At 41.2% G+C, this 26,662-nt stretch overlaps 1 protein-coding gene across 1 annotated transcript in view; it reads left to right on the plus strand.

Annotated features, from left to right (window-relative positions):
* The window catches only part of ONECUT1 (one cut homeobox 1), a 44,140-nt gene extending 24,154 nt beyond the window's left edge, over nucleotides 1-19,986 (plus strand). Inside the window, exon 2 of the mRNA XM_037833927.1 lies at nucleotides 12,906-19,986. Within this exon, the coding sequence (XP_037689855.1) occupies nucleotides 12,906-13,198 (293 nt within the window). The 3' untranslated portion in view covers nucleotides 13,199-19,986. The remainder of the gene's footprint in view (nucleotides 1-12,905) is intronic.
* Nucleotides 19,987-26,662: the final 6,676 nt, after the last annotated feature.

The raw sequence follows: 26,662 nt of genomic DNA on the forward strand, positions 1-26,662 counted from the left end.
ACGCCCAGTTTTGTGGTGTGTGTCTGTTATTTGAAGCACTTCCGTCACACTGGGTTGTCTGGGGCAGCTCTGGGCTATGGGGCTGGCGATGGGCAGGAGTGTTTCCTGTCCACCAGGATGGTGGCTGTGAGCGGACACCCCCCTTTTCTTGGGAAGTTGTGTTGTTTAGTGAATTTTCTCAGCCACTGGATTATTGCCTTTTGTCTCAGAGCTCTCTTAGTTCTGCTCTTGACTTGACGTGCTCAAATTTCAATTCTTTGAAGCTTTCTGTATTGAGCTTCTTAGAGTAATTGTTTTAGAAAAAGCAAAAAGGATTTAAAAAAAAAAAAAAAAAAAAAAAAAAAAAAAAAAAAACGGCCCTCCTCAGAGATCTAATGGGTTATTGAAATGCTAATAGACAAAGCAACCAGGGCCATTAAGGAAAGGTGCCCAGGGCAGAGAGATCAGCCTTGCTTCGGGATTTGCATATGCGCCTCAAGGCCTGATCTCCGCCCTTCCCCTTTCTGTGTTCACCAGAACTCCAAAAATCCTCTGCTTTTATTTTGGAGTTTTTCGTGTTGTTTTTTTTCTATGCCTGTCTCCTCTCTGCTGGGCTGGCTGCTCTCAGAGTCTCTGGTGTCTGGCCTCAGTCTATCTATGGTTGGAGTTTGAATCAGTAGAATGAGTTTCCGGTAAGAGCAGCCACTGCAATTCTCCCTTCTCCTTCCTGGAGCTGACAGCCCCTCCTCCCCCGGGACTGAGCCTGGCAGGGAGGGGCGCGGGTCCCCTGGCCGCAAAAACTTACAGATTTCGCTGATCTCAGCAGTTCCACGTTTTCATGAGTGTTGTATGAAGTATGCCCAAAGACAGATTGCTCTGTGGTGTCCAGTCCACGCAGTTCCTGGCTTTTTACCTACTTTCCTGGAGGAGTAACTAAAACATACAGCTCACCAGTCTGCCATCTTGCCCCGCCCTCCTACATAAGGAACTTTTTATGTGGAAGAGAGAAGGAAGGGCATTCTGAGTCAAGGGAACAGCTTGAGCCAAGAATAGAGGTGTGAACGTTCATATTGTATTCAGGAATGACCAGTGGGCAGTATAGCAGGAGTGATGGGCCATGGGTAGAACAGTTGTGAGAAGTGAAATGGGAAAAGTAGTTGGTGTCAGAGTGATACTCTGAGGTCCTTGAGCCACCAAAAGCTCTCAACTCGAGGTTTTAATAGACCTTTGTGAGGCTAATTGTATAATATATGTCATTTGACCCTACATACAACTTCTCAGAAATGCAGACAAGGAAAACTTCACTAATTAAATTAACTATATAAAATGCTTGGCAATTTAGTAAAGAGTCAAAATTGTAGATTATTTTTAAGGAATTCCATTTCATAACTTTCAATTACTTTATAATATTCAATTGCTGAGAATTTAAGTAATGTATGTAGCTATTAATTAAATAAATGGGATCAATAAACAAAGACTTAATTCACAATAGACCTACATGAGGTAATAACGCACAATAAGCATGTCATTCATCAGGTTTGCCATTTTAAAAAATATTTTGTAGAATAACCTTCATAACTAAGGTATCACTATCATACATGTCCAAGTATTGGAGTTCAAACTATTGAGGGTTTTTTAAAAATGAGGGATACTGAGGTAATAACACTCCAGGGGATACGGCATTAACAGTAGAAATGTAAAAGTCAGAATTCCTAAAACGAGCCACTTTACCCTTTGTTACCCAGCCAACGAACGGATGCAAAGCCATGAGGCGTCTCTTCTCGCCAGTTACTTTGAAGCCGAAGTACAGGGAGAGCTTCATGGAGGGAAGGTTTAGCGGGTGGGTGTCTCTTCCTGCAAGCCTGAGAATGTGCTCAGCAAAGTGTGTGCGTGTATGTGTGAATCACAGCCGGGGTATTCATTTTAACGAGGATCCCCAGCTCACCTATCCATCTCGGGAAAATGAATGAGGGAACAAATGAGGAAATATAAAAATTTGTAGGGAGAAGAATTAAGATATCATAGAATCACACAAAAAGAGCTATTTAAGGGGCCCTGGAAAATGACAGCTGGTAAGAGCCTCTGCTTTCCCTCAGTCTGTGCCTGGCTGGGGGCACAGACCGGCTCTGGAGTCAGACTACGTAGACACAAATCCCAGCTCCACCATTTGCTGTCAGAGTCCCTTAACTCCACTGAATCTCAGGGTGCTCATTTGTAAGCTAGAAGTAGTAGCAGTCCCTACCTGGCATAGTCGTGAGGCGCATAAGGTGGTGCATGGGTGGATGGAGCTTAGCATGAGAGAAACCTTCAGCCAATTCAGTTCTACCACTCCACAGCCTGGGAAGCCACTGTCCTTTCGTTATGATGAAGTCCAGTTAGCCCCAACTCTCCTGGACTGCAGCTATGGAGCTTCACCTAGAGAAGAGAAGTCGGTCAAAATATTTTATACGCTGACTCCAAACAGACTCCAAGCAGCAGGTGCTTGTGGAGGCAGATCTCAGTCCTGAGCAACCCTGTTAAAAAGTAAGCAAGGGGTGAGGAGGGGAGCAGGAGTGGCCAGAGGTTTGGGGAACCTTTCCAGCCTCCCAGGCTGAATTTGATAGAGCAGATCTCTCCCCACTTTAGCCAAATCACTCTGCTCCCCATCTCTCCTTTCCCTTTGGGTCAGCTTACTTTCTTTCAGCATCCTCCCAAAGCTGACATCCACATGGAGACAGCTGCCCCATGCTCTCCTTCACCCCCTAATGACCCTAGACTCACTCCAGTCCCTCTCCCAGACTGCCATCATGCTGCCCAAATTTCCTCCATCTCAGCTGCCAGCAGCCCACTTTCCTGTTGGGCTAGTCAGCTCTCATCCCTTCAGCCACATTGAGACATGTCTGGCTGACAGATTGCTCACCCCTCTTGCTGGCACCTGCTTCTGGTCTCTACCTTGTGTGCTGCTTCAGCTCCTGTCCCTGTTTCAGGATTCTGGGGAAAGTTCCCATGATGTGTCCACTGTGCTCACATCACTGAGGCACAGTGGAAAGACAGAGTCAGACGATGGAGTTAGAGGTCCAGGCTCAGCTGTGTGTCCATAGGCATGTCACCTAACCTCTCTGAGGTCAGTTTCTTTGTCTACAAAAAAAGGAACGGAGCTAATACTCATTTCTGCCTCACCTGGGTGTCATGGGATCACATGGGAAGGTTTTACAGAGGTGTTTTAAATGCTGTAAAGCAAGCACAGGTGCAAGCTACCATGATTTGATTCTTCATGACTGGGAATTTCTGTTGTTGGTGTGTTTTTATTAGGCTTTTTATGGGCATGCCCAGGAGAGTCTCCATGGTTTTTCTGGCTACGCACAAGTTCACAGACACAGCAAACATAGCTTGAGTCCAGCAGGTTGTATTGGCTCCACCTCCCTCTGTTGGGAACCTCAGTTTCCAGAAAATTTGTGCAAGACTTTGCTTCCCATGCAGATGTTCTCCTTGGCCATATAAGCTCACTGGTGTCACTTTTCAAATTGTACATTGTGCTGTGCTTTCTCCAAATGCCACTTAGAGCTGCCTCATTCCAAACACAAACTGGGGCCTAGCTTATAAAAATATACACAATACAACAAAGTAACTCAGGGCATAGCAGGTAACGTTTTGACCGAGGGCTCCTGCTCTGATGCTGAAGCTGTCACAGTCAACCCACTGGCTCCTTAGTCTCCATATTTTGGTACTGACCTGGAAAATGGGTAACAGACCTGATATAATTACTTCCATAGTTCCCCCTTTACATGTCTCTTTCTCTTCCTATCTTTTAAAGAAAGAAATAATGATGTTTTATTTTCATGCCTTCTCCCCCCTCTACTCCTACCCCCAAATATTGTCTTGCAGAATTTACTTTGAAAAGCAGCTTCAGTTGTCAAGTCAGGGTCTTTGGGTCTCGGTGAACATAAAAGGTCAACCGAGCCCCTCTTGTCCTTGCCACAGCCCAGAAGAGGATCCTCTCAGTAGCAGCCAGGGTGAGAACAGAGGGCTCACCCCGTGTGCCTGCCCAGCTGCTTTGCTTTTTTTTTTTGTATATCAGCTTCATTGAGATGTAATTCACATGTCACACAGTTCACCCATTTAAATTGTACAAGTCAGTGGTTTTTAGTACATTCACAAAGTTGTGCAACCATCACCGCAATCAATTTTAGAACATTTTCATCACCCCAGAGAAACCCCATACCCATTAGCATTCACTCCATTTCCCCCCACACTGCAACCCCCAGCCCTAGGCAACCACCAATCTACTTTCTGTCTCACAGATTTGCCCAGCTGCTTTTTGATCCGTTTCTCCCCACCCCTGGAGCAAACGCTGGGCACCCCAGAGCTGGGTGTGCATCGACGTCACTGCCAAGCCCGTCAGCATTCTGGGTAACTGCTCTGAGTTGGCTCTTGAGAATCTTAAGGTGTATTTTTGCCTTTCAGTGCACCCCCGGAGGCTCAAGTGAGCAAAGGAGCTGAGAGCCTTCACAGCCTCTGGGGTCTTCCTCTTTCAAATCCAGGCCAGACCTCCCTGGAGTGGCTCAGAGCATCAGAGGCTTGCATGCTCAAGAACACATGGCCCTCCAGGCTGCCAGGGTGTTGCCATTTTCAGTATTGGCATTGGCTTTCAGGGCGAAGATGTTGGGACCTTAGGAGGCCCCTATTAAAATGCCAACCGGCCTTTGATGGCAAGCACTTTCACAGTGTCCTGGAAGTTGCAGTCTCCCCTTTACTTCACTCTGGCCTACCTCCTCCGCACAATGCAGGCATTTTGTTCAGAAAGAGAAAATGCTTGACTGCAGTGTAAGGACTCAGGGTACAAGTCACGTATGAGCAGGTAGACTGTCCCATCCAGTCTCCTTCCTCAATCCATTAGCTTCAGACTAACAGATAAAGCTACTTGAAATCAGCCAAGACTGGTTCTTCACCAGGTCCCCTCATTCCTTTCAACCTGCCTCTCTGGGGTTCCCCAACCAAACTTCAAGGCTGAAACTGACCTTTTCTCAGTTACAACCCAACTCCTGTTTTATCCTTCCCGGAGAGGATGAAAGAGAACCTGGATGCCAGGGACTGTGTCAAGTGCTGCCACATGATCCCTCCTTGGTTCTCAGAAGGGCCTTCAAGTATCAACCCCATTCTACTGATGAGGAAGCTGAGGCTCAGTGATAATTGAATAATTGAATGATTCAATTAGTAACACTAGTTCTTGCAAGTGTTAAATGACACTGCCTTCTCTTCCACCTCTTCCTGCTCTGTCAACCCACTGTCCCCCATGGAGAAAACATGGTCATTTCTCTTTGCGTCTTTAGGTCTTGAATTTGAGTCCTACAGATGTATGCAGCTTCCCCCTCACACCCCAAATAATAATGTCCCTTAACCATTTTATTCACATCACCCTCCCAGAACCAGTCATCCCCTTTACCTGAGCCAAAAGCCCTCATCAGCATCTCAGACTTGCCCCCCATTCGCAAGCGTTTCATTGTGCCTGATGCATTCGAGCCATTTTCTTCCTCTTCCCAGTTTCTGCCTTTCTGATCTTTTTCATAGACTTAACAGGCCCTCTGCTCTGGTCATCTTTGCCGCCACTTAAATGGCCCATGGGGCAGGAACCTCCTCACTGGACCTATCTAAACCTCACATCTACCTTTTACAACTTAGACAAAGAGATTATATCACAATCCACCGTAAGCATTAGCATAATAGAGTTTGTCTCACAGATGCACTAGAGCCCCCCTCATAATACTTCACTAACGCTTTCTCTGACACACTGCTCTTCAAGAATCCTGCCCGTAAAAAGGAAAGAGAGGATTGTTAAGTCAAACTGAGCTCCAATGAGCTTTGACCCTGGTGGCACTCCCTTGAGCAAACGACACTGTTGCAGTCCAAGATGTTGAAGATTAGTGATAAAGTCTGGAAAGGGGACCAAGGACTCATCATTTCTGTGTGCCCATCTGGCTGCTTATATGCCCTGTTTCTGAGTGAAAACACCTGGGAAAGAGACAACTTGCATTAGTAAATGAAGGACATTCTCTGTCACTGTCCTATTCAAAAAGCTGACAGAACTGTCCGCAATCCTGCAGGAGGTAGCCATATGGGCATCTTTGGGAAGCATGTTCTGGGTGGAGGGAAGAGCCAATGCAGATGCCTTAGGAGGGTGCCCACCTGGCTCGTTGGGGGAGCTTTTAATAGTCCAGTGTGGCTGCACGAGAGATGAGGTAGGAGGGGCACCAGAGGGCACGGCCCGCAGGCCCTTACAGGGACTTGAACTTTTACTCTGAGGCTCGTGGAGAGCCATTGGAAGGTTCTGAGCAAAGGAATGTTATGATATGGCTTACTCTTAAAAAGGATTGCTCTAGTCTCCCCTCTTTATTTTAAAATAATGACTCTGCATCCCATACTTTGCATCACACCTGGGCTTCCCAAAACATGGAGACGTACCACTGGTGACATGCAAGGTGATTTTAGGCAGTGCCCAAATTTGACAAGACGACTTTAGGTGTTTCTCTTCTCAGCAAATCAACATTTGGGATTTGGCATTATGGATCGCTGAATCTCATAATAAGAAAGTTATTCCCTCTTCAGTTATCTCTCAACCCTGATTTTGTCTAAAAGAGTCTCACTCTGTGGCTGGTAGGTATTTAATACCTCTCTTCTCTCTGTTTAAATGAGTAGACCCGAAGCTCAGAGCCTTTGACAGGCAATAATGTCTAGCTATAATTAAAAGCACTGTTGTCTTCACAGTATTTATTTTTGTGCTTACTCTCTACTAAATGGTTTTCCATTTAGTAGTGACATCAAGTTAATTTTTAATAATTGCACATCAGTAAAAGAAAGTCAATTTAGAGAAAGGTACTAAGCCATTAATAGTAGTGATGGTCGGTGGACTCCACAGGAACAGAGCCAGCAAAGCACTGACTGGCATTTGGGCCTCTGCTCTGCCCCCTGCTGCCTCTATGTGCCAAGGGGATGGGAATTGTCTTCTCATGAACAGAGGCAGGTTCTACAGGTCTGTGCTTGGAAGAGTCCCCTGGGAAGACGGGATAAAGGGGCAGGCACTCATAGTCCCTGACTTTCTCCCTCTTCGTTGTTGCCTCCTTTTGGGCGGCTCCTGCTCCTGGCATGGGCCATTGTGGGGACTGTGGAAAGAACAGTGGGGTGGAGTGCACCAAAGTGTTGTTTGGTCCCAGCTCTGCCGTCTACTGGGAGGACAACCTTGTTAAGGTACTAAATTTCCCTCCGCCTATTAAATATGATGCCCACCTCACAGAGCTGTTGTTGGAATTAAATAATGTCTAAAAAATGACAGGCATGTGGTTTATTATTCGTTTGACTCCATTGACACCTTATTCAACCAGATTACCACAGCTCCCTAGAAGTGTACCAGTCCCCTATTTTCACTTGTCTATATGTTCATGTGCCTCTTCTCCTCCCCCCCAAAACACACACTTCTCCATGTTTCTCCTGATAAAACTAAGATTAATTGAAATTTTCAAGAGAGCCTCTACAAATTATGGATAAGAATAATTCAATTTATGAAGTCTAGCTTTCTAATCTTACAAGACCTGACACTATTGTTCACTAAGCATATAGGTCTTATTCACCTTGTCTGAAGGTGCTCTGCCCCGCGGGCCTTTCCCTCCACCACCACCTCCCCTCCATCTCTGTCTACCAAGGGTGAGGTTGAGGCAGCATTAGATGGATAATCTGACAGAACAGTGGGCATTGGCTAGAGGGGTTGCCCAGTTATCCCCAGAGTGGACAGTCAACCTTCACACTTCTCCAGGCACCCATTTATTACTCAGAAACCAGTAGTCCTGGACAGGGTCTGCCCGCCTGCCACCTCCCCTTGGAGGGCTGTTCAAGGCTGCTTTCACATCAAGTCTTAGAGCTGTACCTGGACGGGATGGTAAGTCCTCTAGTCCATTCCTTGCATCTTAAAATTAAGGAAACTAGACCCAGATTGGTTAAGAGATTTAACCCAGTCATTCAACTAGTTAATGACAGAGCCAGAACTAGAACTGAAAATGACAATTAATCCAATCCTTTTTGCATTATACCACCCCCTTCACAGACTAGGAGTAGAGTGTATGCCCTGATTATACGTGGACTCTCCTTGTACTTTCAATAAGTACATATTGAAACTGCACCCAAGAAGAGAGCCTTATTCTAATCCACAATTCCATCCTGTGTGAAGCAGCCAACTCTGGGAAAATATACCAAGAACATCAGAAAGCACATTAAATTGTCTTGTGATTTTGATGAGAAAGTAGAAACTTAGTAAAAACACATAAAGTACCTATTGTTTAATGGCTCAGAGTCCTAGGAGGACAAACATTTAACTGTTTGCAGGGTCTGTGGTGGTGAGAGTTATTTTAATCTCTAAAGCTGATAAACTCAAAGCAAGTATGGGGAGTATGTTTCAGATGAACATGAATCTAGAGTATTTGTGGGACTGTGCTATATTTTCAAAAGAGAGAAGGGTTACCTTAGAAACTTAAAACTGAGGTAATGATAAACTTTGGAAATCAGAAGGGGTCATGCAGCTGTATATTCACTGACTCAGAGAGACTTAGAGACTGCAAGGGTCTTAGTCTGCTCATTTAATAGATGCAGAAAAAGAGATCAAGGAATTTGTCCAGGTTCATACCACAAGTTAGAGACAAAGCAGATTCAAGCCTAATGTATAAATTCAATGCTTATACTTGAATCTTGACTGTAAAAGAGAGGTGGGGTCAGAAAATTAATTTGGAAACATCTAGAATACTCTTAAAGGGCTTATAGTTTTACCAATCACTTTGGCATATGTTATTTTATTTAATGCTTATGACAATCCTGTGTGATAAGAAGGCCTTTGTCCTCCATTTTGGAGCTGGGGAACCAAGACTCAAAGAAGTTTGTATGCCCAAGATCACTCATCTTTCAGTGACTGCAGAATTGGGGCTTGAGCTCATGTCTTCTGAATCCAGATTCATCCTAAGAAGTTGTATTAGACATCCATACGACTTTACAAATTTCTCCCAGGCCAATCTGTCTGTGCCCACATGTTACCAAACAAGTTCTTGGCAGACTTTTACATAACTTGATTGGTACTTTGGATGCTGTAAAGTCCTTTCTGTCATTAAATCAGGAAAATTGATATAAGTTGTTATATGAATACTTGACTGACAGTTGATTCTAGGAGGTTAGGGTATACCAGTGTTCTATAAAGTGTGTTCTCAGGCAGGGCTTAAGCTCTCTGCAGTGAAGTTTGTAATTTCCAATCTGTTCTGGACTGATGCTTTTGAAAATAGAATGAAAAATGAATTGCTAGAAAAATAATGACATACTTGAATGTTCCTGCAAAGGCAAACTACCATAAACGTTTCTAACTTCTTATTCTCAATTTTCTCTACTCATCTTGTCATAGGCTTGTAACATTTCACAGGCCAGCACTGGTCTGCCAACCGCACTTTGATAAACACTATTCTAAGAAAGGCTGTTCCTTAGGAATGTCAGAGACATTCCCTGAATAAAGAGCTTCTTGATCAAACAAGTTAGGGAGACCCCACTAGCTAGAAAGTGTCTATGCACATTAGCGTATGAAAGGCTCTGGGAAGTCCTGCAATAAAGAAGCATGTTTAAGCATTGTTCTAGTTTGCTAATGCTGCGGAATGCAAAACACCAGAGATGGATTGGCTTTTATAAAAAGTGGGTTTATTTGGCTACACAGTTACAGTCTTAAGGCCATGCAGTGTCCAAGGTAACACATCAGTAATTGGGTACCTTCACTGGAGGATGGCCAATGGTGTCCGGAAAACTTCTGTTAGCTGGGAAGGCACGTAGCTGGTGTCTGCTCCAAAGTTCTGGTTTCAAAATGGCTTTCTCCCAGGACGTTCCTCTCTAGCAAGCTTGCTCCTCTTTAAAACATCACTCACAGCTGCACTGAGTTCCTTCTCTTTGAGTCAGCTCATTTATATGGCTCCACTGATCAAGGCCCACCCTGAATGGTTGGGGCCATGCCTCCATGGGAATATCTCATCACAGTCATCACCCACATCTGGGTGGGGCACATTCCAAGCAAATCTAATCAGCACCAAAAACGTCTGCCCCACAAGACTACATCAAAGATAATGGCATTTGGGGGACACAATACATTCAAACTGGCACAAGCGTTAACTCAGCATTTCCCAAATTGACTCGACCATTAAGCTCATTGGTCATAGAAGTCCTTTCAACATCCTGCAGAACTCCCATTTCTTGAAACACCTTGACTCTGACTTCCCTAATGTGGGCAAAGGATGGTCCCCAGGCATGCCTAAAATGGAAAACTCCATCCTTTGCTTATGCCCTCTTCATGCTCTGCCTTGTGCCATCTTTCATGCTTACTTCTCCCTACTGCACAGAACTCACTGTGGCAACCTCACCCATAGAAAACCAAAGTCACCTGTCTGAGACAGCCGCACTGCATTTTGCTACTGCCTCCTAAACTTGGGCAGCCCCTCCAACCCCAGGGTGGCATAAGCACCCCCTCCTCTGCACTACCTTCCTTCATATCCTCGAGCCTTCTTTATACTCATGCAGTTATTCACTTATCTGACAACAAGGCTGAGCTTTGATTTTTGCATTCATTTTTGAATATGAATGAATGAATCAACCATGTATAAGGCTGCATCTACATGAGCTGACACAGACTAATGGAGCTGATGTCAGTTAGCTATTTTTTCAGACTTAATCTAGTTGCCCAGTGAAGAGTCTAGGCCCTTCAGGGTGGGGGGAGGACTGTTTTCGGGGAATCTCACCTGGTTCAGTATATACACTCTCAGCTCAATGCTCTGAAGGAACCGAACATTTTATCAAGTTATGTTGATGCTGCCCTCGTGGTGGCAGTGACCTACGGGTATGAAAGGTATCATAAGTCCTGACATACGTAAAAATCGCTCTTTTATGATGGAGATCTCCCTCATGTCCATTTTGAAATTCTTACCTACCCTTGTATTCACTAAGGTTTGCACCAAGTAACATCCAAGAGGATGCATCTATAGAAGAGAATTTCTATTTATTTTCATTTTACCCATTTAAATTTTTCTATATTTTGTCTATGTTTTATAATGTGTATAATACAGTATCACAATAATACACATATATAATTTTAAATGAATAACATAAGAGAGTGTACACTCAAGTATTTTTTTTACTAACATCAAAAAAAATTTTGGAGACCCTTAGATTGGGCCCCAAAGACTGAAGACTTCAGCCTTCACCCATTAGCTCTTTAGCTGATCTGATTGCTAAGCTAATTTATACTGATAGACAACGAAAGCCTTAGGGAGACTCTGAAATCCAGGACCTCAAGCAGCTAGAGCAGGCAGAGGAGCAGGGCCATCTGAGGAAAGCAGAGAGGCTGAATCTAACCAGAGCTGGTGAACCATCTGGTACACAATTGAGAACCCAGAATACACAGAGGCATGAGGTGAAGCAGGAGACAGCAATGGGCAGGGCAACCAACTGGAGTTATGAGCAGGTATGAAAGAGAGACAATGCCTACTTCTACCCGGAAACACATCCCATCTGCCTCTCACATGGTTGGAGCTCCAGGCCAAGTGTCACCAGGCAGATATGAAGGTGACAGTGGCTGCTGCAGAGCGCCTACATTGGGGAACCAAGAAACAGCAATCTGATTGGACTTGGGTTCTAGACTCCAGAGCACTGTGTTTACTTGGGTTGCATGGTTATTTTGGGATGGCCGAGGCAGTTGGTTGGTGCTGGAGATTCGGGGTGGGGTGGGGTGAAGGAGTTTTTTTTTTGTTTTTTTTTTAATTCAATTTTATTGAGATATATTCACATATCATACAATCATCCGTGGTGTACAATCAACTCTTCACAGTACGATTCATCACCCCAATCTGTTTTTTGAACATTTTGAAGGAGTTTTTATTAACATAGCCCTTAGTGCTCTTTGGCAGGTGAAGGCTAGAGAGCAGGTGAAAGGTGTTTCAAGAAATGGCATTAGGCTGGAGAAAGGAATATGGCATCTGAGTTGAATAGAAACCCTAATCCAGCACCAAGCCCTGGAGGCCTGAGGGCCATATTGGGATGGTGCTCCAGGATGGTTCTAGCAACCAGGCAGCAGCTACAGAAAGGCATGAGCAGGGGCTGGACCTTCTCCATGGGAGACTGGATAAGGGAGAAGGGAGATTCCAAGAGCAAGTCTTCCATAAAAAACAAAGGGGAGGCACAGAGAGACCCCAAAGGTAAACATGGTTAACTTGACAGGTTTAGCACTGGTGGCAAGAAGTTCAGACCTCTGCAATTCCTGGCTCCCTAAAGAATAGTGGGAGACTGATGGGCATGATGGGGTACTATATACAGAGTTTCCCTATATACAGTAAAGATCAGGGAGGAAACAAATGCAACTCCTTTTTATTTTGTTTTTAGACTCTCAATTAGGTTCCTAATCTTCTACCAGCACCGGACCGTAAACCCTGTGAGGGTGACAACAACTTCTAGCTTATAATACCTTGCATTTGCTAAGCACTTCAGTTTACATTGACTTTTAGATACATGCTTTCATATATCCTTACCATAGGTATTCTTGTATTCATTTCATAAATAGAGAAGTAGAAGTTCAAAGCAATATGTTTTAGCCAGAACCCTTCATTCTGCAGATGAGGAATCCAAGGCCCAAATGGGGTTAACTGACTTACCAAAGACAAAGAGCAGATAGTCATCAAAGTCAGGACCAAATTTCAGGTCTCACAGAACACTAGTTGTCTCCTAATTCTCTGCTCTTTTCTCCCACTTCCCTCCAGCCTACCAGGGTGCTTAGATCAGCAGTCAGCAGGCAGAAAGCAGGCCACAAGGAATGGCTAACAAATTTTATTAGCACTGCCTTTCTACTCTTGATTCTCCCTGTAGTCTGTTCTAACACTTTCTGTGTTTCTTTGCAGCATGCAAAAGGAAAGAGCAAGAACATGGGAAAGACAGAGGCAACACACCCAAAAAGCCCAGGTTGGTCTTCACAGATGTCCAGCGTCGAACTCTACATGCAATATTCAAGGAAAATAAGCGTCCATCCAAAGAATTGCAAATCACCATTTCCCAGCAGCTGGGGTTGGAGCTCAGCACCGTCAGCAACTTCTTCATGAACGCGAGGAGGAGGAGTTTGGATAAGTGGCAAGACGAGGGCAGCTCCAATTCAGGCAACTCATCTTCTTCATCAAGCACTTGTACCAAAGCATGAAGGAATAACCACGAACTAAAACCTCGGTGGAAAAGCTTTAAATTAAAAAAAAAAAAATTTTTTTTTAAAGACCAGGACCTCAAGATAGCAGGTTTATACTTAGAAATATTTGAAGAAAAAAAAAAAGTGTTATTTATAGTCCAAAGAAACCAAAGACTTAGCTCACCTGCATTCTGACTTTGTTCCAAGACACACTTCAGCGGGGCAACGACTTGGCAAGAAAAATCATGAGCGGGAAAACACCACTGGGTCTCACACCTTCAATCCATGATCATTTTCACTGTGCTGGGCTGTTGAGTGATTTAGAGCATAGTGATTTTGAGCCATTGAGTGGACATCTTTTAAGATCAGACTTTTTCAGATGTTCCACCGCACCAGAAGGTGTATGGTGTCTCAGCATTGTACGTGCACATGGGCACAAATGTGCATATACACACATACACACACACACACACAGGTACACACCACAGCCACAACCAGTGGTTAGGGACTTAGGCAGAGCTGGTCTTCAGGAAGGGTTGTGCTGTAGAAGTATGACCCACATAGAGGGGGTTGTCTGAGTTCATTGGATTAGGAGTGTGATTTTGCTCATCTAGCCTAGTGTTTGAACCTGCCAGGTCCACAACCTAAATGCAGATTCAAACCCAGCAAAGAAAATTTGAATGACACCTAAACCAGTGCATTCTCTTTGTTTGTTAAGGAATGTTCAGATATTTTTTAAGAAATGAAGCAAAAGTCCATCCATTAAAAAAAAAATCACCTAGGTACCAAATAACACAATATGATAGTGCAGGTATTTTATTGCAATGATTTTAATACCCAAAGCTATTTTTACACGAAATACTATGTAAAGTTATACGTATGAACTGATCTAGCTGTAATACACATGACACATAGAATCATGACTATTATTTATGACTCTTGAAGCATTTGAAATATTGATTTTTGGAACTGGCAAGAAAGAATGTAGCTTCAGGAAAGCAATTAATATCATGGCAGAGGTGGATGCAGTAAACGTGCACCCAGATGGCACACTCCCTTTCAGGATCCATAAATGTCACTTAGCTTAGAGATCTAGATATGATTCCAAAATCTCTTCATAGCCAAGAAAACCTGAGGGTCCCTCCAAGGTAAGACCCTCATTTTAAAACCAGATAACTTCACAAGGAAGGTAATTAAATTAGAAATTTTTTCAATATAATGCTTTTTAGGAAAAGGCCACTACAATAAAGGATTCCAGACAGGTTCATTTGACTTAAGTTTGTTCTATGCATTTGGCACCAAATGCCTTTTTAAAGTACTTTACAAACACACAAATAAAGTGAGCAGACTAGCATTATTGTTAAAAGAACTGTCCAATATTTGTATCTATCCTAAAAATGTCAGCAAACTGATTTTTTTTTGCTAATCCCAAATATTTTATGAATTGAACATTAATAAAATAGCAGGTGCAACTTAGAAATGGTGGAATTGGTGGAACTGCATAGAAAAAGCAAGAGTTCTAGTGGAAGACAGGACTTTTGGTTCTATAGGTATTAAGCTATTTATTTCACTAAGCATAAGCCTCCAAGGTGTACTACATTCTTTCTTGCTACTGCATTAAGTTGGGAATTTTATAACACATTCCACTCTCTGCCAGGGACAGATAAAAAGCTAGACCTGAGCTTCCAAATACAAAATTTTAATTTCTGTTTTTCCCAAATCATTTAACCAGAGCTATAGCAATCAAGGCATATTTTTAAAATAAAGATAATAAAGTTGTATTGGTGGTACCCCAGTGAATCACTTGATTACCGGAAAAATTCTCTCTGAATTCAATTAAATTGTAACTCATATAAGTGGATGCTTTTGTATCGTTAGGTAAAGAATCAGCTAGTCTTAGTTAATTACCACATCCAACTAGAAATATAAAATTAAATGTTATCCCAACAATAAATCATTTATTGAGATTCAATGCAATGCTAAAGAAAAAAACCAAAATGTCTTGAAACAAACCTAACTCCTTAGACCAAATCTCAGCATCTTGTCTAGGTCTAGAAGAGACTGGTGCCCAGAGGGGCACAGCTAAACCAACAAGCCATCTCTGTCTCCTTCACATCTGCTGTAGAATAAGAAAAGGAAACCAACACATACTTCCCCTTTGATGAAATAGTCAGCACATTTACCTTGACACATTTTTTTCTTAGTATTATTTTTATTTCACTCCAAATTCTAGTTTTAAATTTTCCCTTCTAAAAATGGCACAATTATAGCTCAGCTATTAAAAGAGACCATTTAAATGCCCCCCCTTCAAGATTTGCTAAAATATAATTTGTCAATGACATAAACTAAAAGGAAAAACTGATTAATGTTTTCTCTCTCTCTAGAAATGTGGGGCAGGGGAGAAGGGAACTGTATTTATGATGTAGGAGGGAGGAAAGCCTTATTTGTTTAAAACATGAGAATTTAAAATGCAGGGAAATTCAAGATGTGTCTACACACAATCTTACCAAATTCAGTACCCAGGAAAAACAAAAGTTGAATTCAGATAACTATGTCTTTTGCGTCATTTTTTCTATACTACCCCCAAAATTAATTCAATGGCATTTTACATTTTCAACCAATTATTTTGGTACTGCATAGACACAGTCTCAAATAATACATTTTTACTGTTTCCCACCATAATGGTTTTTGAAACATAACCAGTTAACCTATTGCTAACACCAAAGATAATTTTCATACCAGCATTGAATTTGCACCCATTATGCAATTTCAGGGCCTACAGATCTATTTTCTCCTAAAAGATGCACAAATCAGAGCCTGAAAGCAATTTTTTATTGACTGTTTAAGCATAATCACAACCTTTACTTTTTAGAAATCATAATGGACAAATTCAGCTTCTCACAAGCAATACGCTTATTACATCATGTAAGACTGATTTTTTACTTGCTTATGAACTCGCATATAGAAAACAATGCTTCCATACCTGCTAGTGTAGCATTAATATATGGCTCAGGTTTTTTAACCTACACATTCAACAGGGCAGATAATGTGCCATTTGTTCACCCACCATTTCTCAATCCTTCAGCAAAATTCACCTAAAAGAAAAATCTCTTTTGTCTGTTTATTCCAAAACTGCACTTCAAAGAATCTGTTTGTTTTGGTTTTGCTTTGGTAGAATGGAAGTTAGTCTGTTTTTGGCCATAAATCTTTCAGGTCCTCTCATCACTGGAAGCATTCCTGAAAGGATGTGTGAAATCTGGACATACCAAAGGCCCAGACTTCAGTAAAAGTTCAGGTAAAAGAATTCCAGATGTCAGGAACTGAATATTCCATTCCCTGGATGCAGCTGGAATAGACACTAAAGACCAAAGAAAGTGTGAGGGAAAATCCAGAAGTTCTAACTGAACACATCACTCACTGCTCCCCAAAGAGCATAATTAATTTTCCAGGAAAAAATAAAAATAAAAGTGCTACGCTACTTTTGGACTCATCCCACTCCCATTGCTACCCCAGGTGAATGACCCGTCTCTGCAGGTTAAATGCAAACTTTGCTATACCAAAGAGTCCTAGGACATTTTCACATGAGCTATGAAGGCATTTTCCCTAAGAAAAGTCCTCCCTTCTTTGTACATAAAGGATGAAAACTATGCATTTAGCAAACAAAGAGAAAGCACTTCTCCCTTTTCTATCTAGTTGTTTAGGGTGCATTCAAAAACCAGAGGCTGATTTGAGACACATTTGGCCTTCTGGATATTATTGTGGTGTGGTTAGCTTTACAGTACATTTGGTAACTATTTCCTAAATAGTAAGGACAAAGAAGCAGAAGGTAAGAAATAGCTACTTCCACATGTTAAAAAAAAAAAAGAAAAAAAGAAGTGTAAAGATCTACTATTTATAGTGTGAACCAAAGATGCTACCTCACTCGATTTCCATTGGTGATTTTAATCACATTGATGATACCAAAGAATACCAAAGATATTTTCATGCACGGCCTTGGTCTGCAGAGGGAACTCCGCCCCTTTCCCTTCTCCCACCTCCTTTCCCCTCTTCACTCTTCACTCAGTGTGTAAACATGTCTTCATTCTTAATAATAATGATACAATAATGATAACAACAACATTAGGAAATACTACTATTACTGCTAGTTTTACTTGTAAATCTCTAAGCAAACATGTTGCAAACTTTGTAAACTCCTAGGACGAGTGCCTTGCTTGAACCAAAGTGTTAAACCGCTGTTGACCTCTCTCACCTTATACTCTTTGAATACCTCAGCCTCTTAGAAAGGCCACTAATGAAAAAAAAAAAAAAGGAATAATTATTCACCGTGGTGCTTTTTCCGTGCAACCATGCAATGAAACTTTCCTTGATACCAAAGGATGACTTTTTTTTCCCCCAGTTTCTTGCTGATAAACCAAAGCGCCTCCTCTCCGTTCCCTCTCGAGGTTCCCCACCACCCCACTTTGGGAGTCCCTTCCCCAGGCAGGCCGTGCATCCTTTTACCAATTCCTCCAAATACCTCATAGTAATAAAGTTTTAGGGTTATGTTGTATAGAGAGTCTATGTGATAAGGCAGAACTTACTAGTTTGATAATTGTTAAGGTTACTTTTTAGAAAAACTTTATAATTCTTATTTATTTTGTAGTTTGTATGTTTGGGATGGTTTTTCCCCTTTGGTTTGGGGTTTGTTTTCTTGGCAGAACTGCTCTGTTGCTCAAGGAAGACTTAATTTCTGGAAATGTTCCCCAGGTGGGTTAAGGGTTGTGTAAAAATGCAAGAATGGAATAAGAAATGATTTTCATTTAGATGGTTACTTATGAAGTTTGTGTGTTTCATAGTAAATTTTTTTCCACAGGGTAAAAAATATATATAATCTCTTTTGTGTGGAACTGGTTCCTATTTTTCTCTATAATGTGCTGTAATTTTTTTTAATTTAATTACATTTTATATGAGCTTATTTAATCACTGCTTTAATTTATGACTGTGTAGTTTTTAAAATGTATATAGTAGAATTGAAATGGCCAAAGCTTTATGTTACAATCTTTTTGTTCTTGATGCTAAGATAAGCTGAAGGCAAGAGCTTCTCTTAACTGCAGGGTGTATCTTTAGCTTTTTCTTAGCAGGCACTTCAGTGTGTGTTGTGAACACTGCCAGGTCCCCCCCCCCAAAAAAACAAAACAAAACAAAACAAAACAAAAAACTTGTACATGCCAAAATGAGTGTTTCAAGGTAGTCCATTTTGCCACTTAGAAAGAAAAAAGGTATTATTTGTGTTTTTCCTTTAATTTATTAATTTTTTTGTTTTTAAGAAAAGATTACTTTGCAGGTAAGACCTGAAATTCCAAAGAATTTAAGGCTTGTTTAATGTTTCAAAGCACTGGCATTTGTGAGATACTTTGCTACTTTCTTTCTTTCTTTCTTTCTTTTTTAAACCATTCTCATGGGTATGAAAAGTAAAGAGCATAAAAAACTCAAAGAGACAAGCTAACTTGAATTTGGAAATCTTGTAAATTTTACCAAGTTTGGGGAAGGGCATGGACACCCTTCCTTTTGCAGAGCTGAGAGGGGATTATAATGACTTCACGCCCTAAAGGACAAAGAAAGTCAATGCTAGGGGCAACTGATCTTGCCTGCTCACCTGGCCAGAGCATGGTAAAAACAAAATATGATTGCTCTGCCCCAATTATCAATCGAATTTAAGGAAAATGAAGCAAAGTTACGTATACCTCTCCATATCTGCCCTGTGGAATCTGCTACCCATGATCCACTTCCCCCACCCCATGTACCCCTACCAAGATTGGAAGATTGAGCCTCAAATGTCAGGGTCCCAGGGTTTAATATACCCTAGACCTATTTGAGTTTGTCTCTTTTCACTCTTCATCTAACCCCCCAGCACTAGAGATGATCCCTGCTGCAAGCCCCCTTAACTGAGGTCCTTCAGATTTTTGGCCCTGCTTTAGATTAGCACATACACAGAATTCTAAGAGGACAAGTGGCATCCTCAGAAAGAGCTGGTGACCACTATTTTGTTTTATTTGGCTGAAATGAGTTGTTTCAACTACATGGCATAAATCCATAGATGTAAATACTTTTCCTCTCAACACAAAAGTTTCCCTTTATTTTCTTTAGCAGAGTTGTTTGGGTGGGGAAGGAAAGGAAGGGCTTAGACTTCAGGTCAAATGTTACATTTTCTTAGGAGCATTTTTATACTCATTATGTATTTTAATAGGGCAATAAATCTGCTCTGAGTTGCAGGATCATTCAGTGGTCTGTTGGTAAATGTTGATTAATTACTTGTTGTTAATACAAATGCTGTGCAATGAGTTATAGAAAGCCCAGGAAAATGGTTGAGGAAGTAGATTTTTTTATCATTAGCAATTAAATACTGAACACAGTTATATTCACAAGGTCACATTTTCTGTTTCTGTGTTAGTCTTGATTTTCTGTGGTTTGTTCTGCATCTATTACATAATCATTGTGGGCTCATTTTAGGTTTGCTGTCTGAAACAAGTGACAGTATTTAAAAAAAAAATAAACTTTAAAACATTGTCTTCCACTTGCTTTGGTAGTTGTCTTCATATCTCCCTGTGTTTATTGTCCAGTCTGAAGTCTGCCCATCTGCCACTCACTTACACCTGCCCCTTCCCCTTTTTCTATTTTCCCTATGCCTTTGACCTTAGCTATTGAGTGTGACTCTGTTTCCATGTTCGAGTTAGCTTGATGGTTTATTATGTAAGGAGGGTGCCTAAGACAATCATCAGGTAAATAAATAAATAAATAAAATTTAAAAAAAAAAAAAGATCCGTAGAGTAGAAAATCTTCCAAGAGCAGAGGGAATTCTTCTTTAGCAATGAAAAAAAAAAAGAAAAAAAAAAGGTAAATACATAATTAAATAATTAATTAATTAAAAACCTAACCATGAGGGGCTTAGAAGACTTTTGATAAAATACAAATGTTGCTGTCCTTTCCTTTGTCAATTAGAAAGCAGTTGTAGTTTCTACGTTGCATCTACATTTCAGATTAAATGATTATTGTACCCAATTATGGTTGTTTGCTAATATTTTGTCTTTCTCTCTCTTTCTCTCTGTCCAATGCTTCTTCTGTACTTTTGTGTGTAGCAACAAAAAAATGTAATGCATTAGGCATTATTCTAGTTTGTTTATGAGTATCTCCTGTACTACATTAAGGTTTCTTTCTTTTTTTTTAATCTTTGCTACTGTTCTCACTTTATGCTGTGCAATATCATCTGCTGTGTTTGCTAAGCAAAAAAAGAAAAAAAAGAAAAAAAAGCAAGTGATGATGCCATCATGCTTTTCAGTGTTAAAATGTTTCAGCATTTATGTAGTCACCAAAATGTAGTAAATAAAATGTTGGATTTTCCAGCACTTTAAATTTAGACAATTCTTGCCTTCTTTTGTTTTTATTCAACCCGTAACCCTAAGTAAGTAGCTCATGGATTTTCTTTGGAGGAAGAAAGAAGCTGTGAGGACAACATAGTTAACTAAAACCACTGATATGATTTAAAGAAAGAGTAATCAAGAAAAAAAAAAAAGTAGGTATTCTCTAGTGGAGCAGGAGGATATTTTTAAGTGGAAATGGGACATCCTATTTCTAGAGATTAGCCATTTATACTAACCTGATTGACTCCTCATAAGAAAGAAAAAATATTATTAGAGAAGCTGGCCCTTAAAAGTCCTATCCAGCAAAATTAAAGTGTGTTTGTGTGTCTGCCTGTCTCAGGGACAAGGAGAGGGCTGAGAAATTAAGATCCTCCTTATTTAATAGACTATAGTGATTAAGAAGGCTAGCTCAGGGAAAAGGCAAACTAAGTTTGGAATTCCTACTGTGCTGATTACTAGATGTGTATCATTGGGTAAATTACTTAACTTCCGTAAGTCTCAGTTTTTTCATCTATAAAATGGGGATAAATGCCAATATTACAAGATTTTGAGGATTAGAAATTAGAAGGAGGTAAAGCTTGATACAATGTTTGGCATATGATAAATCCTCAAAAAGTAAATACCTTGAAATGCAGAGTTCTTCCTATTAAAAAAAAAACACTAATTTCCACGTCAGGTTTTTCATTTTTTATATATAAGAGCAGGACTACTTTCTTGACACAATTCCATGAATTATATTTTCCAAAAGGTACCACCACTGTAGAATAAAATGTGAATGGCACCCTCTCAAATGGTCCAGTGGGTTGGCCCTTTAGAGGGCCCCAGTTTAAAGTCTAAGTACCAGGACCAGAAAAGAAAAAACAATGACCTATTTGGAGAAGTTTTTGAGGAGCAGACTGACTTTGGACTTTAGAAAGGAGGAAAAGACTCCCTAAAGGCTCCAACTGGCAGACTCTTTGGGAGGGTAAGCTAATTTGGGTAGGTGTGGAAAATTTCTCAGGCAAAACCTGAGGGGGCTGAGAGTACCTGGGGAAGAAGAAAAACAGATGGCCTTCTGGATTGGGTTTCTTTTGTTAGGGGAGGAAGAGGAGGACCTCTTGAAAGAGCTGGTAGATTCTTGGGGGCAAACGAGGGCGGGGAGTATGGAGAGTGCAGTACAGCGTAACGGTAAGGGGCACTGACTTGTGAACTTTATCTTGGACCCTAATCTCTCTCAGGCTCAGTTTTCTTCTCTCTGTAAAATGGGTATAACAATTGTACTTGTTTCATAAAATTGCTGTGAGGATGTAAACAGTTTGTGTAGTGCCTCACACAGAGTGAGCATATAATAGTTGTTATTTATTTATTAATTAATTAATACATAGCTAAGAAGTGATAAAGCAAGTTAGTTGTTTGAGCCACTTTCCTATTGTGTTACTCAAAGTGTAATCCTCTGACTAGTATTGGCAGCTTATTAGAAACATAGAATCTCAGGCCCACCCCTAGAAACTACTGAATCAAAATCTGCATTTTAAAAGAGTCCCTAGATGACTAATACCCATTAAACATCTAGAAGCACATGCCAACATGGGGAAAAAGAGGGAACCAACTGTTAGCAGTTTATTGCCCATGAAGAGACACCCCAGAATGTCAAGTGCCCCCAGAATCTGATTCCCAAACGCTGGACAGTGGATTCACTGCATCAGAGTCACCCTGGGGAGACCCCAATAATATAGACCCTATTTGCAGATTCTGAGTAAGCTGGTTTGGAGTAAGATATACAAATCTGCTATAAGTGATTCTGATGGATCAGAATTCAAGATCAAAGAGGCCAAAGCCACGAACCCCAGGGAACAGTCCGAGTGAGACCTGGTTGGTGAAATCTTTCTCTTTGTGGCCTAATCAGCTTTCCCAATCAAGGTCTTTCTCCTCCCCTAAACCCATGGCTCTCCATTGCACTTCAGATAGAATTCATATTCCTTACATTTAGGCTCCTTACCTTGGCATATAAGTAGGATGACCACAGACTTTATCATCTAAACCATATGCTAGACAAACCAGACAAGGCCTTGCAAGAGCTGGCCTCTTACTGGCCTACCCAATGTCATGCCACTCTTACCGAGGCTTAGTTTCCAGGCCCCATCTTAACCTTTGAAGGCTATGCCTTCTGCCCATAATGCTGACTCCCCCTTCACCCTGCAAAGTTGCCCACAGATTTTCCCATGGCTGCCTCTTCATTCTTTAAGTCTCCTCTAAAATGTTTTCTCCTCAGACCTGACCACCTTAAAAAATCAATACCCTTCCTGTCATTCTCTAGCACATCCTCCTGCCCCCCCATCTCCACAATATTTTACTTCATTTGTAATATTTATTTGTTGGTCTGCTTTTGTCCCCACCCCCCTTCCAACACACACACACACACACACACACACACACACACAAATGCAATCACTTCAGATGGATAGACACTACATCTGTCTTGTTCACTTAGGTATATCTAATGAGCTCATTCCTCACAAAATGTCTGACCATCACCAGGTTTTCCAATTGCTTAGATTTTAGCTTTTCAAATAAGCACCATCTAGGATGAACTGACCTGAAGACAATTTCAGCATTGAAATGTTTGCCAGCTTTGTCAGGAACACCACATATTATACCATGATGTTCTCAGTGGGTGAACTCAGGAAACGACATGTGAAATCCTCTTCCCTCCCACAATTCATTGAACCATAGCCAGTCCCTCAGTACCTTTACATTTTACCCTTTAGAGAAACACACTTGGTGTGACAAAAGTAACAAATATGGAGAAGTTACAAAGGCTTAAAAAAAATCTGAGTTCCAGTGATCATTACCTCTGGCTGAGGTCCCAGCTTCCTTGCTGAGAGGATACCTGGACATCAGCTCTATGCTTTCATCCTTGGGGAGGGGGAATGGCAAAATAAGGACCTCCAAAAGTCCACTCCTCCATTCAGGCAGCAAGAACACTGGCAAAAATTATCAAAATCAATTTTTTCAGGACTCTGAAAATTAACCAAAGGCTTGCAACAAGAGAAAAAGCTGAATCTCAGTAAGAACAGCCAGATTTATAGTGTTTTAACTTGTCCTATTACCATCCCTGCTCCAGCTCTGCAGTAATCTTAAAAACCACAGCCCACAACCGTGATGAAAACCAACAGCCTAGTAGCCATGGAAGGGGGCAGAACAGGTTTGAAGCTCCCCCAAAAACACTATTCTCAGAGTACTATCATTATATAATTTGTCTGACAGTTTCCTGAAAACTCCAGGGCTTTTCTTAATTTGACCTGGCTCAGCTCATTCAGTTCATACAGCCTTTTCCCTGGGGGCACTTAAAAAAAAAAAAAAGTCAGGGACAATTGTTTAACATCTTAGCTACCTAAGGCAGTGATAACAGTTGGGGCAAATGAGGAGATGAACTAAAAACTTAAAAGGAAAAGCCAGGGTATGAGATATCCATAAAGGACTTTGAAAAGTTCTGACAGATTCCTGAGAATCTAGAAGGCCATGCTCACATGTTTAGGGTTGTGCACATGCCCAGGAAAGAGCTGAGAAAGCCCTAAGCTCTCCCCTTTGGCTGACCTTGAGGCTCTGTTAAAGCAGGGGTGGAGACTAAGGCAGAGTTGAAGACAGCCCCTAACAAGCATATAGAGCCCTTTTGCAAAGATGAGAGATTTATTGGTTTCAAGGATTTCAGAAATTCTCTGTCCAATCATTAGCTGACCACTAAGTTAACCAAGCAGAGATTTTAGTGGCCACATACAAAAAAGAATGTTGACTTTATATAATTAGTTCAGAAAGGTCACTAAACAAACAAACAACAACACAGTAGCAATAGCAAACCCTGGGAGGGAGGGAGGGATATGATTTCCAGAGTTACCACATTATTTTTTTTTAATGTCCAGTTTTCAACAACAAATTGGAAAGAACAACATGCAAAGAAACAAAAAAGTAAGGCCCATACATATAAAAAAAAAAGTCAGTAGGAACTGTCCCTGAGGAAACCCAGCCATTGGACTTACTAGACGAACTTTAAATATTTGAAATATGCCCAAAGAACTAAAGGAAATCATGTCTAAAGAACTCAAGGAAAGCATGAGAATCATTTCTTATCAAGTAGGAAATATTAATAAAGAGAAAAAAATTATTTTAAAAAGAACCAAATAGAAATCCTGGAGATTAAAATATACTAACTGAAATTAAAAATTTACTGGAGTGGCTCAAGAGCAGATTTGAACTGGCAGAAGAAAGAATCAGTCAACTTGAAACTATGTCCATTGAGATTATTCAGTCAGAGTGACAGAAAGAGAAAGGAATGACAACAAAAGAACAGAGCCTCAGAGACCTGTGGGACACTGACAAGCATACAAAACACAAATAATGTGAGTCTCAGAATGAAAGGAAAGAGCGAAGTGGTCAGAAAGAATATTTGAAGAAATGAGGGCCAAAAACTTCCTACATTTGATGAAAAATATTAATCTACATACCTAAGAAGTATAACAAACTCTAAGGATAAAATTTAAAAAGAGAGAAGCATCATAATCAAATGATCAAATGACAAAGACAAAGAGAGAATTTGTCTCTCATCACATACAAGGATACTCAATAAGATTAACAGATGATTTCACATCAGAAACTTTGGAGGCCAGAAAGCAGTGTGATGACATATTCAAAACACTGAAAGAAAAAGACTATCAACCAAGAATTCTATATCCAGCAAAACTATCCTTCAAAAAATGAAGGAGAAATTTGGGCGGAGAATAAAAATATATATTTGGGGCCCCCCTGAGGAGCTGGGGAAGGATGTGGAGGTGTTGGACTTCCTCACCTGGATTGTTGCTGATTTTCTCACAAACATTGGGGACTGACGGCTTGACATGCTAAGCCCTCTGTCTTGGGGCTTGCCCCTATGAAGCTTGTTACTGCAAAGGAGAGGCTAAACCTGCTTATAATTGTGCCTAAGAGTCTCCCCCTGAGTGCCTCTTTGTTGCTCAGATGTGGCCCTCTCTCTCTAACTAAGCCACCTTGGCAGGTGATCTCACTGCCCTCCCCACTATGTGGGACCTGACTCCCAGGGGTGTAAATCTCCCTGGCAACACAGGATATGACTCCCGGGTATGAATCTGGACCCAGCATCATGGGATTGAGAACATCTTCTTGACTGAAAGGGGGATACAAAACGAAACAAAATAAAGCTTCAGTGGCTAAGAGATTTCAAATGAAGTCGAGAGGTCACTCTGGTGGACATTCTTACACATTATATAGATAACACTTTTTAGGTTTTAATGTATTGGAATAGCTAGAAGTAAATACCTGAAACTACCAAACTCCAACCCAGTAGCCTTGACTCTTGAAAACGATTGTATAACAATGTAGCTTACAAGGGGTGACAGTGTGATGGTGAAAACCTTGTGGATCACACTCCCTTTATCCAGTGTATGGATGGATGAGTAGAAAAATGGGGACAAAAACTAAATGAAAAATAGGGTGTGATGGAGGGGATGATTTCGGTGTTCTTTTTTATTTTTATTTTTTATTCTGATTCTGATTCTTTCTAGTACAAGGAAAATGTTCGAAAATAGATTGGGGTGATAAATGCACAACTATATGATGGTATTATGAACAGTTGATTGTACACCATGTGTCTTAGTTTGCTAATGCTGCGGAATGCAAAACACCAGAGATGGATTGGCTTTTATAAAAAGGGGGTTTATTTGGCTATACAGTCTTAAGGCCATAAAGGATCCAAAGTAACACATCAGTAATCGGGTACCTTCACTGGAGGATGGCAAATAGTGTCCGGAAAACCTCTGTTAGCTGGGAAGGCACATGGCTGGCGTCTGCTCCAAAGTTCTGGTTTCAAAATGGCTTCTCCCAGGACATTCCTCTCTAGCAAGCTTGCTCCTCTTCAAATAACATCACTCACAGCTGCACTGCGTTCAGTCTCTTTGAGTCAGCATGTTTTATATGGCTCCACTGATCAAGGCCCACCCTGAATGGGTGGAGTCACACCTCCATAGGAGTATCCCACCAAAGTCACCACCCACAGCTGGGTGAGGCACATTCCAAGCAAATCTAACCAGCACCAAAA

Source organism: Choloepus didactylus, chromosome 4 (assembly GCF_015220235.1).
Source record: "Choloepus didactylus isolate mChoDid1 chromosome 4, mChoDid1.pri, whole genome shotgun sequence".
NCBI classification, from domain to species: Eukaryota; Metazoa; Chordata; class Mammalia; order Pilosa; family Megalonychidae; genus Choloepus; species Choloepus didactylus.